General features: G+C 34.8%; 1 protein-coding gene across 3 annotated transcripts in view; it reads right to left on the reverse strand.

The window, feature by feature from the left end:
• LOC306845520 (glypican-5-like) overlaps positions 1 to 17,305 on the reverse strand; it is a 138,089-nt gene that overhangs the window by 34,744 nt on the left and 86,040 nt on the right. For all 3 annotated transcript variants that reach the window (XM_079378383.1, XM_079378382.1, XM_079378384.1), the window contains one exon: positions 14,295 to 14,415. In XM_079378383.1, the coding sequence (XP_079234509.1) occupies positions 14,295 to 14,415 (121 nt within the window). The remainder of the gene's footprint in view (positions 1 to 14,294; positions 14,416 to 17,305) is intronic.

The raw sequence follows: 17,305 nt of genomic DNA on the forward strand, positions 1-17,305 counted from the left end.
CCATTTATACTTTCCAAACTTGATTTTAATCGGATTTCAAACCACAAACAGATGTGGTTTGGATCAAGGTTGCAAACATCAGATTTCATGTGTGTTTTGTTTTTTTCATTTTGACAACAAAGCAAACCAGGCTTGAGTCAGTAAATAAAAAAATAAAAAAATCCACAATTTACTGCCTGTCTGAACAAAGCTAGTGTAAAAAGTTCTTTGTCCAGTTTTTAAATGACCAGTTTATGAATGATCTCATAGTTCATGTGCTAAAATAAGTCATCTATAGGCTCAGAGAGGTCTCTCTTTTCCACTGCGGAATCATCCAAAGACAAATCAGGTTCTTAGTCTGTAAGTTTTCAATGCACCAACTCCCAAAAATATAGAATAAACTTAAAAGACATCATACAGTCAAAAACACACAGGTCCAGTAGAATGCACAAGATTAAATTCCTTCCCATGTGCACTAAACTTTCTATTCACTGCAAAGCCTGAGTTTCCAGAGTGACCATTCCTCTGGTAAGAGCAGGTCGAGAGGGGTGTGTGTGTGTGTGTGGGTGTTAGTGGCTAATAGCTCATGCTGCTTTGTTGAACAAACCCCAGCAGGGCACAAGAAAACACATTCCAGGAGTTAATGACCAAAATGAGGGTAAAATATTGCATATTTACCACACACTGGCATCCAGAGAGAGAGAGGGAGTGAAAAAGGAAGAGAGACAGACAGAAGGAGGGAAAGAGAAAGCGATCGGGTTTATAAATCTGTGAGAGCAGGACAATAGCTCACTAGAGAGCTGACAAACACGCAAGAAGACATTCTTAAGACATTAAAGGGCAACAGAGCAGCAGTGTGTGTGTGTGTGTGTGTGTGTGTGTGAGAGGCCAAGCTTTCTTTCTCACGACTCCCTGAAGAGGGTTTCTGCTGCTTAGATTGAGCTCTGTGCTCTCATGAACACACACACACACACACACACACTCAGGCAATGTGTGTACTGTAGTTTACAGTCCCACCCTCACACAGCCAGACTCCATCACCTCATGAGGACCAGAAACTGCTGACAGAAAGATAGAAAGAGAGAGACAGATAGATAGATAGTCAGACAAAGATGACAGAGAGAAGTAGAAAAGAGAGACATACACTACCTCTCAAGAGTCTGAGGTCAGTAAGATATGTTTTAAAAGAAAGAAATACTTTAAATTGAAATTAAATTGATCAAAAGTGACAAAAAAAAATTATAATGTTACAAAATAGTTCTATTTCAAAGCCTTTGAACTTTCTATCCATCAAAGAATCCCGGACATGTAAAAATGTATGCAGTACAATTGTTTCCAACATTAATATTAATATGAAATGTATCTTGGGCCGCAAATCAGCATATTATTATCATTTCTGAAGGGTCATGTGACACTTAAGACTGGAGCAGCAATGTATTTTAGTATTTATATACATATCATTTTTATTTGAATTTAATTTTTTTAAATAAATGTGTTATGTGCTTTTGCCATTTTTATTTATTCATTATTTAGGTTTAATTTATTTTTGGTTTTAGTGTTTTCCATCTTCAGTTTGAAGTTGTTTTTTTATTTAACTGAAGTTCTTCATTTTTTTATTAAAAGTTTTAGTAATTTTGTTGCTTTTGCCATTTTTATTTTTAATTTTTTTAGGTTTCATTTATTTTTGATTTTAGAGTTTATTTCCTGTTAGTCATTTTAGTGCTTCAACTTGCCAAGGCAACATTTACAATTTTCATTTAGTTTAAGAACTTTAGCAAATTCATTTAAATTAACAACTACGTTTTAGTTTATAGTAATAGTTTTTGAGTTTTAGTTAACAATAAGAAACCTGTTGCAAAAGAGCTGAAGTGTGAAAGAAAGGGAGAAAGAAAGGAAGGAGGAGTGACAAACAGGAGTGTGCACATCATTATGAAGGCCACAGAATGCCCTCTCCTCCTTTCGGCTGCATTCTTTCTCTCTGAGCTTCAAACAGAGCTCTGCGTCTGGCGTGGCAGCGCTCATGTCAGTGACCTCCTCTCCTGAAGGAAAAGGGATTTCACAGACAACAGAGCGACCTGGCAAACGTACTCATATTTTCCGTGGACTTGCTGCTCGAATGGAGCTGGTAGGGAGTCATGGTTTCACATGTAGTACTGTGAAATAACGTCCACCGGACAGTAAAAGAACATGATAAATCACTGCCAGGAGTGATCTGTGAGCCATCAGGCATGTGATCAAACTAGATAATTATCTGAGAACCACTGAGAATTGAACAAGAATAACGAGACAAAAATTAGACTAGAAAAAGGTTTGTGCAGAGGAGATGGGATGAGAAGAGGTGAGATGCAATGAGGTGACAAGAGGAGAGAAAGATTATAGGAGACTAGAGGAGAGGAAGTGAAGTCATCCGTCCTGTTGTGGAAGCAGAGGATTCTGTTGTGTTCACATGTTTGTGTGATTCAAGATTTGTCATAATGCTGTCCAGAACATCAGAACACGACTTTACAAAACAGAGAGAGAGATCAGATGAAATGCTTTTGATTCTTTTTACATCCACACAGACATTACACAAAGCAATAATCCACGAGAGGCCATATGTATATGGCACAGCACTTACATAGTGTTCTTGGTTTGATTGCTTCTATTGTCCTCATTTGTAAGTCACTTTGGATAAAAAGCATCTGCTAAATGATCAAATATAAATGTAAATATATATCAATTCTGAATATGATTAATCTGAGCAGAATTTAAAGCTTTTATAAAATAGTTGAGAAACTAAGTTTGTCCAAATAAACATCTATGAATTCAATGATCATATGAGATGCAAGAGAGAAAAAAGACCATTCTTCATGATTAAATTAATAATACATTTACATTTATTTCTGTTCGTTTAGCAGAAGCTTTTATCTAAAGTGACTTGCAAATGAGTTGACCAGGCCAGCACAGGCTAGAACTGATGTGTCAGTGCAAAACATGCATTAGTTATTTAATTGCTCACAGCTTCCAAACACTCACAACTCAATGTTAAAGCAATACGCCACGAGAGCCCATGCGTTCAAGCAGCTTTGATTTTATAAATCAAAGAAACTTGATTTGTTTGAAACATTTTCAAGCAACTGTGTAATATAATAATTTGTGTTTTCAGACAATTAGTTTTCGTACCACATTTGTATATGCTGTAGCACAAACGTCACTAATTTTGTTAGATTACAGCACAAAATAATTTCAAAACAAAATGACATCAATTTAAGAAATATTCCCAAAGAGGTTTTACTTGCGTACAGTGAGGGAAAAAAATTATTTGACTGCTGATTTTGTACGTTTGCCCACTGACAAGTCTATAATTTTAATGGTAGGTTTATTTGAACAGTGAGAGACAGAATAATAACAAAAAAATCCAGGTCAAATAAGTATTTGACCCCTTCGCAAAACATGACTTTTTGTTGGCAATCACAGAGGTCAGACGTTTCTTGAAGTTGGCCACCAGATTTGCACACTCAAGTCATTAAGGTTTTGAGTTTTTTTTAGCAACTCGAACCTTCAGCTCTCTCCACAGATTTTCTGTGGGATTAAGGTCTGGACACTGGCTAGGCCACTCCAGGACCTTAATAGGCTCTTTCGCACCGCAGGAACCTTTTCATAGTACCCAAACTAATTGTGGAAGTACCCACTTTTTGGCGTGTTCGCACCACGGGAACTAGGAACGGTTTTAGTTCCAGGAACTCCGTTTGGAGGAACTAAATTGGCTCCATATTATGGTCTAAAACGGTTCCATATGAACTATCGTGACGTAAGTGTACGTTGATTGGCTAAACGCGTACAAAAACACCCTCACCTGCCATGATATAAAACTTTGTGTAAACATTCCATGTCCGTTATTGTGACACCCGCAAGACACAACAAAAACACAGCTTCGATCACAGCGTCCTCCATCCTCCTGTTGTTAACGTCGTTGTTCTTTGTTTTTTTTTGTTGTTCTTTGTTTTCTTTGTTGAACGCCGCACACAAATGACGTCGCTGTCGACCGCCTTACGTCACCTCCTAGTACCCACTGTAGGTGCGAATGCATCACTTTAAATGGTACTTTAGTACTGTACTTTTAGTTCTGGAACTAAAGCGGTGCGAAAGGGGCTATTGTGCTCCTTCTTGAGCCACTCCTTTGTTGCCTTGGCCGTGTGTTTTGGGTCATTGTCATGCTGGAATACCCATCCACGACCCATTTTCAATGCCCTGGCCCTGACGGTATATGGCCCTGCCCATCGTCCCTTTGATGCGGTGCAGTTGTCCTCTCCCCTTAGCAGAAAAACACCCCCCAAACCATAATATTTCCACCTCCATGTTTGATAGTGGGGATGGTGTTCTTGGGGTCATAGGCAGCATTCTTCCTCCTCCAAACACAGTGAGTTGAGTTGATGCCAAAGAGCTCGATTTTGGTCTCATCTGACCACAACACTTTCACCCAGTTCTCCTCTGAATCATTGGCAAACTTCAGATGGGCCTGTACATGTGCTTTCTTGAGCAGGGGGACCTTGCTGGCACTGCAGGATTTCAGTCCTTCACGGAGTAGTGTGTTACCAATTGTTTTCTTGGTGACTATGGGGACATGAGATCATTGCTGCCTTGAGATCATTGACAACATCCTCCCGTGTAGTTCTGGGTTGATTCCTCACCGTTCTCATGATCATCTTGCATGGATTCCCAGTCCGAGGGAGATTGACAGTTATTTTGTGTTTCTTCCATTTGCGAATAATCACACCAACTGTTGTCACCTTCTCACCAAGCTGCTTGGCGATGGTCTTGTTGCCCATTCCAGCCTTGTACAATTTTGTCCCTGACATCCTTGGACAGCTCTTTGGTCTTGGCCATGGTGGAGAGTTTGGAATCTGATTGATTGCTTCTGTGGACAGGTTGTCTTTCATACAGGTAACAAGGTGAGACTCCCTTTAAGAGTGTGCTCTTAATCTCAGCTCCTTACCTGTATAAAAGACACCTGGGAGCCAGAAATCTTGCTGATTGATAGGAGATCAAATACTTATTTCACTCATTAAAATGCAAAACTATGAAAACAAACTGTTGGCAAATAAACTAGCAAATTTCTCCCTCTGCCCACTAAAATTAGCAAAAATGCTAAAAGATGCCTATTAAATGTTTAAGGTTATGGATTTCAAATATATTAAACGGCTACAGTTACCAATTTTATCATCCAAAATTGCAAAAAAAATAAAAAAAATAAAATTGCATTCAATAGAGGTATCAGTACTGATATCAGCAATATTAACCTTGATCATACTTGCAGATTGAAAAGCACCCACTAAAAATAAAAAATTCTCTCAAATAAATTTATTTTAAGAAAGTTAAATATTTTTATTGAACAAGATGACAAAATGCTGATTAAAACTATTTTTAATAAAATTATGAAAATTATAACTTAATTCCTTAATAATATTAATCACAATAAACAATTATTTAACTTATAGCTAACTAACTAAAATTTTTCATTAACCTTAATACACTGTAAAACTTTAAGTTTGTAAATAGAACAAAGATTACTGAAGTGCGTTTTGCAAGAAAATACTATTTCAAGTTTTCTACTTCAAAATTTCACATCTAATTCAATTTGTTAATCAACATTTATTTGTAAATACATGTAAAATGTACTTGTAATTTCTGAGTGAAAATTGTTCCAAAGTCCTACACCAAATTATTTGTGTATATGCTGTTTACAGTCTACTCTGCTCATTGATATGAATTCAGCTGATGTGTAGTCACTGGTGTCCATATATCAATCACGTGGCTCGTTCACTCACCGTTTTATCATCACTGGACTGTTGTTGTTGATATTATGCCCAAAGTGAAGTCAGATATGTGACAGACAGCAGACAAGCAGTGAGTGTTCTGTGAACTCCTTACAGAGCTGTAGATCTCTCTACCCACTTCAAACAGTGTGTTCTGTTCTCCCTGAGGCCTCAGACAAGATAGGAGCCTTTGATACAGAATACCACTATACCGCGGTCACACACACACACCTAGTAGAGCTAGTAGAGAAGTGATTGTTGAGAAACAAAAAAACTGATGTCAAGTGATAAACCAGAGTAAATGATCAACACACACACACACGTTGGTTTTTGTGGTTTATGGGGACTCTCCATAGGCGTAATGGTTTTATACTGAACAAACTGTGTGTACTATTGCCCTACACCAACCCTACACCTAAACTTAGCCCTCACAGGAGACTTTGTGCATTTTTAGATTTTCAAAAAAACACCATTTAGTATGTTTTTTAAGCCTTTTGAATTACGGGGATATAAGCAGTGTCCTCATAAACCACCTTCATATTGTAATACCTCTGTCATACCCATGTCATTATACAAATTTGTGTCCTCATAAACCACATAAACATGCACACACACACACACAGTTGACCCCAATCAGGCAAATTACTAAAACAATTAACACTGCAAATAGTGTGTGTGAGTGTAAGCATTGTGTGATATGGATAAAAGGCATAGTTCATTAGTGTCTTCGTTTATTCACCTCAAACCCATATGACAATGTCATTTCCCACTGATGCAACTCAATTAAATCAAAAATGACAAAAAGCACCATAAATGCAGTCTATATGACTCATTCACTAGATTTCAAATGAAAAATTACATTTAAGGACAGACCAAAATTTAAGTGGATATTCACAAAAAGCGTTCCCTGCTCTGAAGTGCCTAATTTTCATGCTTATAATTTGAATACGTGCATCGTGAAATTTTTAATAAAGACTGTTCCTCACACAAAGACATTCATGGACCATTTTTATGGTGGTTTTACAAGTATTTTTGGAGCTTTACAGTCCCTGGTCACCACTTACGTTCATTGTTTGGAAAGGAGCAGCTTACTAAATTATTCCTTTCATGTTCCATGGCAGAAAAGAATAAGTCATACAGGTTTAGAACAGCATGAGAGTGAAACACTTACGACAGAATTTTCATATTTGGATGAGCTATTAATTTAATTGATGTTGTAGCTCTAGAGCAAAATCCACCCAAATGTACTGGCCGTCCAAACAGGGCGCCCAGTGCATTTAATACGTTTTCTGTACTGCAGTAAAGTAGACTTGCTGTAGCAGGAGTTAGAGAACAGTAGTGCCGCAGGTCAACACAAGCCCATTCTGATACTCTAAAAGTGAAAAGCACATTTACACTCATGAGTGTGATGACATGCTACATGTGTGCTGAAACACACAAACACACACCCCGAGCACAGAGATGCTATTGTGTCTCCACACCCAAAAGCAGCTGTGCCGCTGGCCTGTCCTCCAGATTCCTGTCGGGGATATTTACGGGGGAATTAGACGTATTTATTTAGCTTTAACGGGAGGGGTGGGCCACTGGTGACCTGAACTACAGGCATCACACCATAGCTGGGTTGTTTCATGTGTAGTTTAGCGTCCACAGAGGGAATCTAATATTTCAACTAATATATATATATATAGTGCAATCAGTATTTTTGTCTTAATTTCCAGTAAAAATGTCGATAAAAACAAGAACAAAAAATATAAAGTCATACATTTTATTTATTCATAAATAATTATATATTTTTTTATTAAAAATAAAAACTAAAAACTAGTGCTGTCAAATGAATAATTGCGATTAATCGCATCCAAAATAAAAGTTTTTGTTTACATAATATGTGTGTAGTGCATATTTGTATTAAGTATATACAAAAGACACACACATGTATATATTTACATTTATATTTAGTATATATTTAGAAAATATATTGTATGTTTAAATATATAATGTATATATTTATATTCATATGATTTATATTATATATAAATATATTTAATATATAAACATAACATATTTTCCTTAAATATATACATGCATGTGTGTATTTATATATACATAATAAATATACACAGTACACACACATATATAATGTACGCAATTTTGCTTCTCAAATGCATTTACCTATTTTTAAGTAATACTTTAATTTAATTTAATATTTTAAAATAAAATATTTAATTAGATACTTAGTAGATGGAACATATTTGGGAAATCTTACAAGGGGAAAAAATATGGATTAAGATCAGTAAGAAAATAGATGTTAAGACCAGATTTATGTATTTATTTTATTGTTTGTAGATTAGGAAACACCTATCAGTACTGAACCAGAATCATTTGTGACATTTTATTGCTTCACCAAATATGCAGGATTTCAGAAGCATTTTAATACATAAACCTGCAGTGTACTGTAACTGAAACGATCTGAATTGCTAGTTCTCCAGACGGCCATTTCCTGCATTTGGGCAATAAATTGCAAAGTTACAAACAATGAGTGCAGCCAGGAATGAGCTTAAACTGTGGGCTAAGGTGGAGACCAGCCCATCTGGGATGAATCTGGATTGAAGGACTCCAGACAATCTGCAACATTCACAAACAAATTAGTGTGGGTGGATCCCAACTCCTCAGCAGTTCTCCTAAAATATCAATATGAGGAGCGCAACATCGGCCCAAAATCAGGGATGGTCAGAGTTGTGAGGGTGAAAGTTGTTACATCTGCGTAGGTCAAACCAGACTTCAGTTTAATGCTCTGTGATTATCAGTGTCAACCGTTAACTACTGTAACCAGATAATGAGTTACCAAAAATGCTAAATGTATCATTTAAGAGGCATTGAGTTCCATCCTACTATTATGAATGCAACACAAGAGATGCAAAGAATATGTCATTAATAATGGTTTCAAACAACACCAATAGTGCAAAAGAATGAACAGCAAAGAAAAAAAGCGAGAAAGCAAGAACAAAAGAAAACAAAACTGCAAAAGAAAGAAAGAAAGAAAGACAGAAAAACAGAGTGAAAAAATGGTGAAAGAAATAGCCCAAGAGAGGGCAAGAGTAAGCCAAACAAAGAGCAAATAAGAAAGCAAAAGAAAAAAAGAGTGAGCGAAAGAAAGAAAGAAAGAAAGAAAGAAAGAAAGAAAGAAAGAAAGAAAGAAAGAAAGAAAGAAATAGTGAAAGAGTGAGCGAAAGAAAGAAAGAAAGAAAGAAAGAAAGAAAGAAAGAAAGAAAGAAAGAAATAGTGAAATAGTGAAAGAGTGAAAGAGTGAAAGAAAGAAAGAAAGAAAGAAAGAAAGAAAGAAAGAAAGAAAGAAAGAAAGAAAGAAATAGTGAAATAGTGAAAGAGTGAGCGAAAGAAAGAAAGAAAGAAAGAAAGAAAGAAAGAAAGAAAGAAAGAAAGAAAGAAAGAAAGAAAGAAAGAAATAGTGAAATAGTGAAAGAGTGAGCGAAAGAAAGAAAGAAAGAAAGAAAGAAAGAAAGAAATAGTGAAATAGTGAAAGAGTGAGCGAAAGAAAGAAAGAAAGAAAGAAAGAAAGAAAGAAAGTGAAATAGTGAAAGAGTGAGCGAAAGAAAGAAAGAAATAGTGAAATAGTGAAAGAGTGAGCGAAAGAAAGAAAGAAAGAAAGAAAGAAAGAAAGAAAGAAAGAAAGAAAGAAATAGTGAAATAGTGAAAGAGTGAGCGAAAGAAAGAAAGAAAGAAAGAAAGAAAGAAAGAAAGAAAGAAAGAAAGAAAGAAAGAAAGAAAGAAAGAAAGAAAGAAATAGTGAAAGAGTGAAAGTGAAATAAATAGTGAAATAGTGAAAGAAAGAAAAAGAAAGAAAGAAAGAAAGAAAGAAAGAAAGAAAGAAAGAAAGAAAGAAAGAAAGAAAGAAAGAAGTTTGAAAAACGTGAAAAAAGTGAAAAAATTGTGAAAGAAATGAGAGGGCTGAAAGAGAATAAGAAAGCAAAAGAAAAAAGTGAGCGAAAGAGTGAAAAGATAGTGAAAGAAAGAATGAAATAGTGAAATAGTGAAAGAAAGAATGAAATAGTGAAAGAAAGAAAGAAAGAAAGAAAGAAAGAAAGAAAGAAAGAAAGAAAGAAAGAAAGAAAGAAAGAAAGAAAGAAAGAAAGAGAAAGAAAGAAAGAAAGAAAGAAAGAAAGAAAGAAAGAAAGACGTTTGAAAAACAGACTGAAAAAAATGGTGAAAGAAATAGCCCAAGAGAGGGAAAGAGAAAGCAAAACAGAGAGCAAATAAGAAAGCAAAAGAAAAGAAAATTGAACAAAAGAGCATAAAGAAAGAAAGAAAGAAAGGTCATGTGGCAGAGTTGGACATACTGTTGCCACACAGAGCCTCAGGGGATTGTGGGAAAATCATCTTTTTTTCTGAAAGTCTTTCATTGTCCGGCCTGCTATTAGCATAACAAAAACAGCACTTTGCCATCTAAAATGCTCTGTTTTCTGAACCTCTACTCCTTTCAACTCTCTCAGTTTATTTAACCACATATTTCCCCATTCAAACCTCCAAAGTACACAGGATCAATATTTCCATTCTTTCTCTGCGCTGAGACTAACACAGCAGATTCCTCTGGTGGTTTTTTACTAGTGCTGTCAATTGATTAAAAAATGCAAACGCGTTAATCACAGTCATGGACAGTCATGGACTGTGATTAATCATGATTAATCGCAAAATTAAAATACTAGGATTTACCTGTAAAAGTGTTGAAAAAGGAATGCATGACAAACTAGTTTAACGAAACAGAACCTTTCACACCTCCGCAAAGTATGAGACATAATCCTTATTATTCTTTTTTTTTTCAGCCATTATCATCCACTGGAAATAAAACATTTACCAAGCCACATAGCTTCAATCCCAACATACATTTACCCAACTATTATCAAAAGTATTTCTAAATAAATACAACAAAACATTTTCTTGCGACCTTACATGAAGTTATGATAAAATGCATTATGAAGAAGAATTGGACCTGTTCTGCAGGTGCATTAGAGCTAACATTAGCATCATGCTACATAAGACCATTTATGAGATTAATAGTACACTTTTACTCAGAACTCACTTTAAACCACCAACGAGTGTTTGTAATAACTTCCTTTTACGAAATTATGATTTCATTTCTCTGTTATTTTAAAGACAAGTTGGAAATAAACACAAATATAAGTGATGGAACAGAAATTGACTTTTTTAAATAAAATAATACCATGTTCTGTTCTACATGATATTTCTTGTATGTATAATTCCTATGCAAGAAAATGCTAATAACAATAATAACATTTTAATGACAGTATTTTGTCATCTCGAAAAATCTTGAAAAAAAATGTAAATGCCAATAAAATTCTTAACAAGTAGAGGGTCAAAAAGAAAGTGCAAAAGAGTGAACGAATAGTGAAAGAAAGAAAAAATAGAGCAAAAGAAATTACTTGCTGCTGTATTTTAACAAAATATTTTTTTATAAAAATATAAAACAAATATATTATAAAATATATTACTTTATATTATAATATATCATAATATAAAATATTTAACAAAATATAAAAAATACTAGTAGTAGTACCAATAATAATAATAATTATTATTATTATTATAGTGTTGTTGTTATAAATGTATGTATGCATGTATTTATTTTCATGTATTATTTTCAAACATTCTGAAAATAACATTATTATTGATTAAAATTGATGTATTTAAAAAAGAGAATAACATGCTAATACATAAACTGGAACCACTTCTACATAACTCAATTAAAAATCTATTTATAGCTATCATAATCACTTTGATGAATTGGATTATTTTCATAATAGTTCAAACTGAATACAAATTACATATAATACTGTTGATGACGCATGAGTTTGCCATGTGAGTTAAAGCTGTTTTGTGTATACAGTATGTGTGTGTGTGTGTGTGTGTGTGTGTGTGTGTGTGTGTGTATTAGGCCATGATGTTCTCACCATTGTTTACTGATGCCACCAGTTCACAAGGCAGTCAGATGACTCTGTTAGGTCAGTCTGCACAGACTCAAGACTACAGCCCCTGCCAGTTCTCACTTCAATTCTTTACTTCCCATCAGAATCAGCCTTACTTCCACATGTGAAATGTATAAACTCTCTTTCTCCACAGCCAAAACTCATCTCAGAGTCTGTACTGGATGCCGTTAATTAGGAAGTTTCATCTGTTAGTTAATTTCGAAGCACATCAGAATCACTTTGAAGAGCTGTTTAATTCACATCTGAAAAGAACCATCTGCCCTTGTTTTCTGCCACTCTATTAATGCATGACTGCTCCATCAGGTCTATCAGAATGAGAACATCACAAACAACAACAGGAAAAAGTTTCTGAACACATCAGCACATTTCTTCAACACTGCCTGATGTGAGTAGCGCTGGAAAAGTTGGGATTTCTTTTATCATACAAGTTCAATGCATGCAAAAACAAGAAAATTAATCACATATAATAAACAATGTTATTTTAAAAAAGTGCTTTGATTTGTAATAACTGATCACTTTTTTGAACAGCAGCTGAATTTTAGTAAAATAATACCATTTTCTATTCTGCGTGATATTTCCTGTATGTCTATTTCCTATTCAAGAATGTATTATTATTATTATTATTTTTACTACTACTACTCATAACAGAACAATCTTTGAAAAAGAACAAAAAATACTACAGTAATATTGCATTATTATTATTATTCACATTAATATATAGTAATAAAATCAATGCTTTATCTTAACAAGTAAAAGTGAATAAGGTACTAATCAGCACATTTCTTCAGACTGCTTCCAGCAGGCCAACAACACTGTCTGATGCGGAACCAGACGATAATAACCCTGCTTCTGTTTACAAGTTTTAAGATCATCACACTCATCGAATTGATTTCTAATTTGGTATAAAAAATGGATTATGTGAACATAATTTCCCAAATCAGAGTTGGTTGAATGTTTGAAATCACATACAGTACAGCAACACTTTAGTATAGGGACCAATTCTCACTATTACTAGTTGCTTATTAGCATGCCTATTATTAACATATTGGCTGTTTATTAGTACTTATAAAGCACATATTCTGCATGACCATAATCTACATGCCTAATTCTGCCCAATAACTAAACTTAACAACTACTAACTATTAGCAAATTGGGAGTTTATTGAGGCACAGGTCATAGTTATTGCTTTGTTAATGGTGAGAATTGGATCTTAAAATAAAGTGTGATCTAACATATTTACCAATTAATCAATTAGTAATCAATTTTAAGCAATTACTAGTGAATATTTATATATATATATATATATATATATATATATATATATATATATATATATATATATATATATATATATATATATATATATATATATATATATATATATATATTTATTTATTTATATTTATATACACACACATATATATATACACATATATACATACATACAGTTGAAGTCAAAATTTGACATACACCTTTCAGAATCTGAAAAATGTTAATTATTTTACCAACATAACAAGGATCATACAAAATGCATGTTATTGTTTATTTAGTACTGAACTGAATAAGATATTTCACATAAAAGATGTTTACATATAGACCACAACAGAAAATAATAGTTGAATTTATAAAAATGACCCCGTTCAAAAGTTTACATACACTTGATTCTTAATACTGTGTTGTTACCTGAACGATCCAAAGCTGTGTTTTTTTTTGTTTAGTGATAGTTGTTCATGAGTCCCTTGTTTGTCCTGAACAGTTAAATTGCCTTCTGTTCTTCAGAAAAATCCTTCAGGTCCCACAAATTCTTTGGTTTTCCAGCATTTTTGTGTATTTGAACCCTTTCCAACAATGACTGTATGATTTTGAGATCCATCTTTTCACACTGAGGACGACTGAGGGACTCATTTGCAACTATTACAGAAAGTTCAAACGCTCAGTGATGCTCCAGAAGGAAAAACCATGTATTAAGAGCCGGGGCGTGAAAGCGTTCAAATAAACAAAAATGCTGGAAAACCAAAGAATTTGTGGGACCTGAAGGATTTATAAATGCAACTATTATTTTCTCTTGTGGACTATATGTAAACATCTTTTATGTGAAATGTCTTATTCAGTTCAGTACTAAATAAACAATAACATGCATTTTGTATGATCCTTGTTATGTTGGTAAAATAATTAACATGTTGCCGATTCTGAAAGGTGTATGTAAAATTTTGACTTCAACTGTATATACTGTTTATATTTATTTAATTTTATAACGTATTGCTATTAAACAAAGGTAACAATGTATTTTGTATGATTTTCAGATTCCAAACCTGTATGACTTCCTTATAGAATAAAGAAGATATGTTAAGACTTCCTTATAAAATAAAGATGATATGTTAAAATACTTGTGTGTTTCACAATAGAAAGGATGTAAATGAGTAAATAAGAGAATTTTGTATTTTTAGGTGAACTATCCCTTTAAGATGTAGATGTAGTGTCACCAAATCATAATATTCCTTACCATGTTGAAGAGCTCGAGTTTGTTTTTGACATCCATAAGCACAGGGTCAGCACCTCTGACCCTTACTTCTGGATTCTGCCTTTGAGCACGAACTCCATTGCCCACCACTCTTGCAGTATAACTGAGAGAAAGAGAAGGAGAAAGACAAAAACATTAAGAGACCAGCTGTTATTTGCACCATGAAGCCCCATCAGAATTAACTTTTGGTTGAGGTCCCTTGGAAGCTTAAATCGTCAATCTACTGTTTGGCTTTACCATGACATGGACGACATACTGTCCTGACAGCTTAGAGCATCAATACGGCCTGGACTTCTAGATCCCCTGCCAGATATGGGACATTATAAAGTCTAATTGCTGGTGTGTGTGCTGTGGGAAGGGAGGGGAGGATATATTTGAAAATATTGATGAGACAGTGGGGGAGAAAACACGGCTTTAGAATAATAATAGATAAAAGATAGCCTGTAACTGAGGGTTAGAAATGAGGCTAATTAGAGTCTTGTAGAAACCATAGAGAAATGTGACTGAACTGCTTACATAGCTACTACAAGAACAGGGATGAGAGATCTATTATTAGCAGAGAATACTTGCTAATTGCCAAATGAGAAAGAAGCCTGACAATTCGGAGTGAATGTGAGGTGCAATAAACAAAATTATTTAGTCGGAGGAAAAGTGAACAGTACAGAGAAAATATAAAGAAAATATAGTGGAGATAACAGGAAAGGTTTGAGAATACCTGATGAAGGTGAGACCAAAGGGAGGATTAAAGAGATAAAGATATAAGAGAAAGTCAGAGAGAAAGACAAAGGAGAAGAAAGGATGACCCAAAGAGAATGAGGACAACCTGGAAAAGAAAGCGGAGATGAAGCTGGGGTGAGTGTGAGGCAGAGTGTGCTTTTTGAGGCACTTCATGGCTGAAGGTTTGTGTAAAGATTGCTCTTAAAGGTCTATTTTGAGGTTTGTTGTTCTTGAGGGTATTTGTTGGGGTCCATTGTTCCTGAAGGTTTGCACTGAGGTCAGAGTTGTTATTGTTAAAGGTGGGGGGGGGGGTACAATGCTGTTTCAAGCATTCATAGTTATTTACACTGTTAAAGAGTTGGATTCTCATGCTAAGCATGGACAAGGTTTAAAAAAAAACTATTTGGACGTATAACAGAGTTTTTCTGTGCCAAAAATCTCAGTTCCGGGTTCGTACAAGTTTCGGAGAGTTTTTTTCGATCGTGGCTCTTGCTGACGTAAACGACGGTGAAACTCCTTATATGGGCATTTCTCCCAGAAGAACGCACCCGTGCACGCATCGACCAGGGGTGCGTTTCCCAAAATCATCGTTAGCTAACTATGGTCGTTAGTTCCATTGAACTCTATTGGTAAGGGCCGAAGTTGTGACCATAGTTGTTTTCGGGAAACGCACCCCAGAGTGAGAGCGAGCCCTTTAATGCGCTTCATTCGGCAGCACTGCACAGGACTCAATGTCACAGGACAAGAATGTTTCTGAAGAAGTGTGTTTTTGGTTGTGAGGGAAAGATAACCTTGTTCAGCTTCCCAAAAGAACCCACCGTTACGTGAACAGTGGATACCATAGATATACTAGATGCCTCATTAGTGACTTTTTCTATGGGCCGCTATACGTAAGCTGTCCGCCATATTGCAGCGGTGAACTTGACGTCATTCACCATAGTAAGCACTGAATATTCGAAAGATGCCACAGTCCTGCACAGAACGGCTCAACGGCTCTCTGCGAACCTACAGTGTGGTGAATGACGTCAAAAATACCGTTCCAAGATGGCGACCACATCTACGTGCCTGGAGCGGTCGAATAGGGCGTCTATATGTCTATGGTGGATACGGTTTGTTTTTCCTGGACAGAAATGGAGTTTCTCAAGTGTGTTTGTTGACGAACGTTTTATAAACAAGGCCCAGTTCGACGCTGGATTTGCACATCGTTTAATACTGTAAGATGGAGCCGTCCCAGCTATAAAAGATCCCGGTCATGATTCAGAACTGCAGACGGTAAGTGAAACGGCATCAAATGTCTCTGTTTTGTTCGCGATCCGCGCTCAAGTGCTCTTCACTCTTTAGCTCCGCCCATGGCGTGCCTCCAGGAGCTCGGCTTTTTCCGGAGAGAATCGTAAAGCTGTATCTTTCTTTTATAAATATGATAAAACTAAAGACTTTTTGGAGATATAAAGGATGCAGTACTACTCTATATGTACTCAAGATTAACATGAGATTGGGTGAAACTGTGTGTTAGGTCCCCTTGAATGAATGAATGAATGAATGAACGAACAAAAAAGAAAGAAAGAAATATTAACTTGGCAACTAACTGAAATAAGGTGGAGTACTAAATTTACTAAAACTGAAAAAAAAAAAAAAGAAAAAAAAGCTAAACACACTGTTATAAACAGCACAAAACAAAACTGAAAATATAAAATTATTAATTACTATAAGAGTATATAAACAATAGTTGTTTTGGGGGGTTTAAATGATGTCTGCTGTTTCTACAGGTTGGTGGTGAGGTCTGCATACATAAAACTAGAACTATTTAAATTGAATTTCGATAATTCAAATAAAGTTGTAATAAATATGAATATTAGAAGAAAAACCTGAAAAATGGCATTAATAATTAACTACAAAATGTTTAAGCTGAAGCATGAAAATGACTAAAACTAAATATCCTCCTGAGACCCCCCCCCCCCCCCCAAAAAAAAAAAGGTTTGTGAATTTAGTATTTTTTCATGTCATTACATTGTTTAGAGCATTAGAAAAAAATGGAAAATTAACATTTTTGAAAAATTATATTTTATTCATATTTTATTATATGTCCTCTGTAGAGGACGCTATAGTTTTTATAAAAATAAAATGGCATGAATAGACATCAAAAAGGCAAAAACAATGTGATTTTTTTTATATCACCAATACATTTTTAGGTTTCAGAATTTTTTTTCTTCTAAACTTTGTTTAAGGATGATTCTCAACTATGTTATAAAATATATAACAAAATGATTTGATATACC

The sequence above is a fragment of the Barbus barbus genome (assembly GCF_936440315.1).
Source record: "Barbus barbus genome assembly, chromosome: 26".
In the NCBI taxonomy this organism is placed as follows: domain Eukaryota; kingdom Metazoa; phylum Chordata; class Actinopteri; order Cypriniformes; family Cyprinidae; genus Barbus; species Barbus barbus.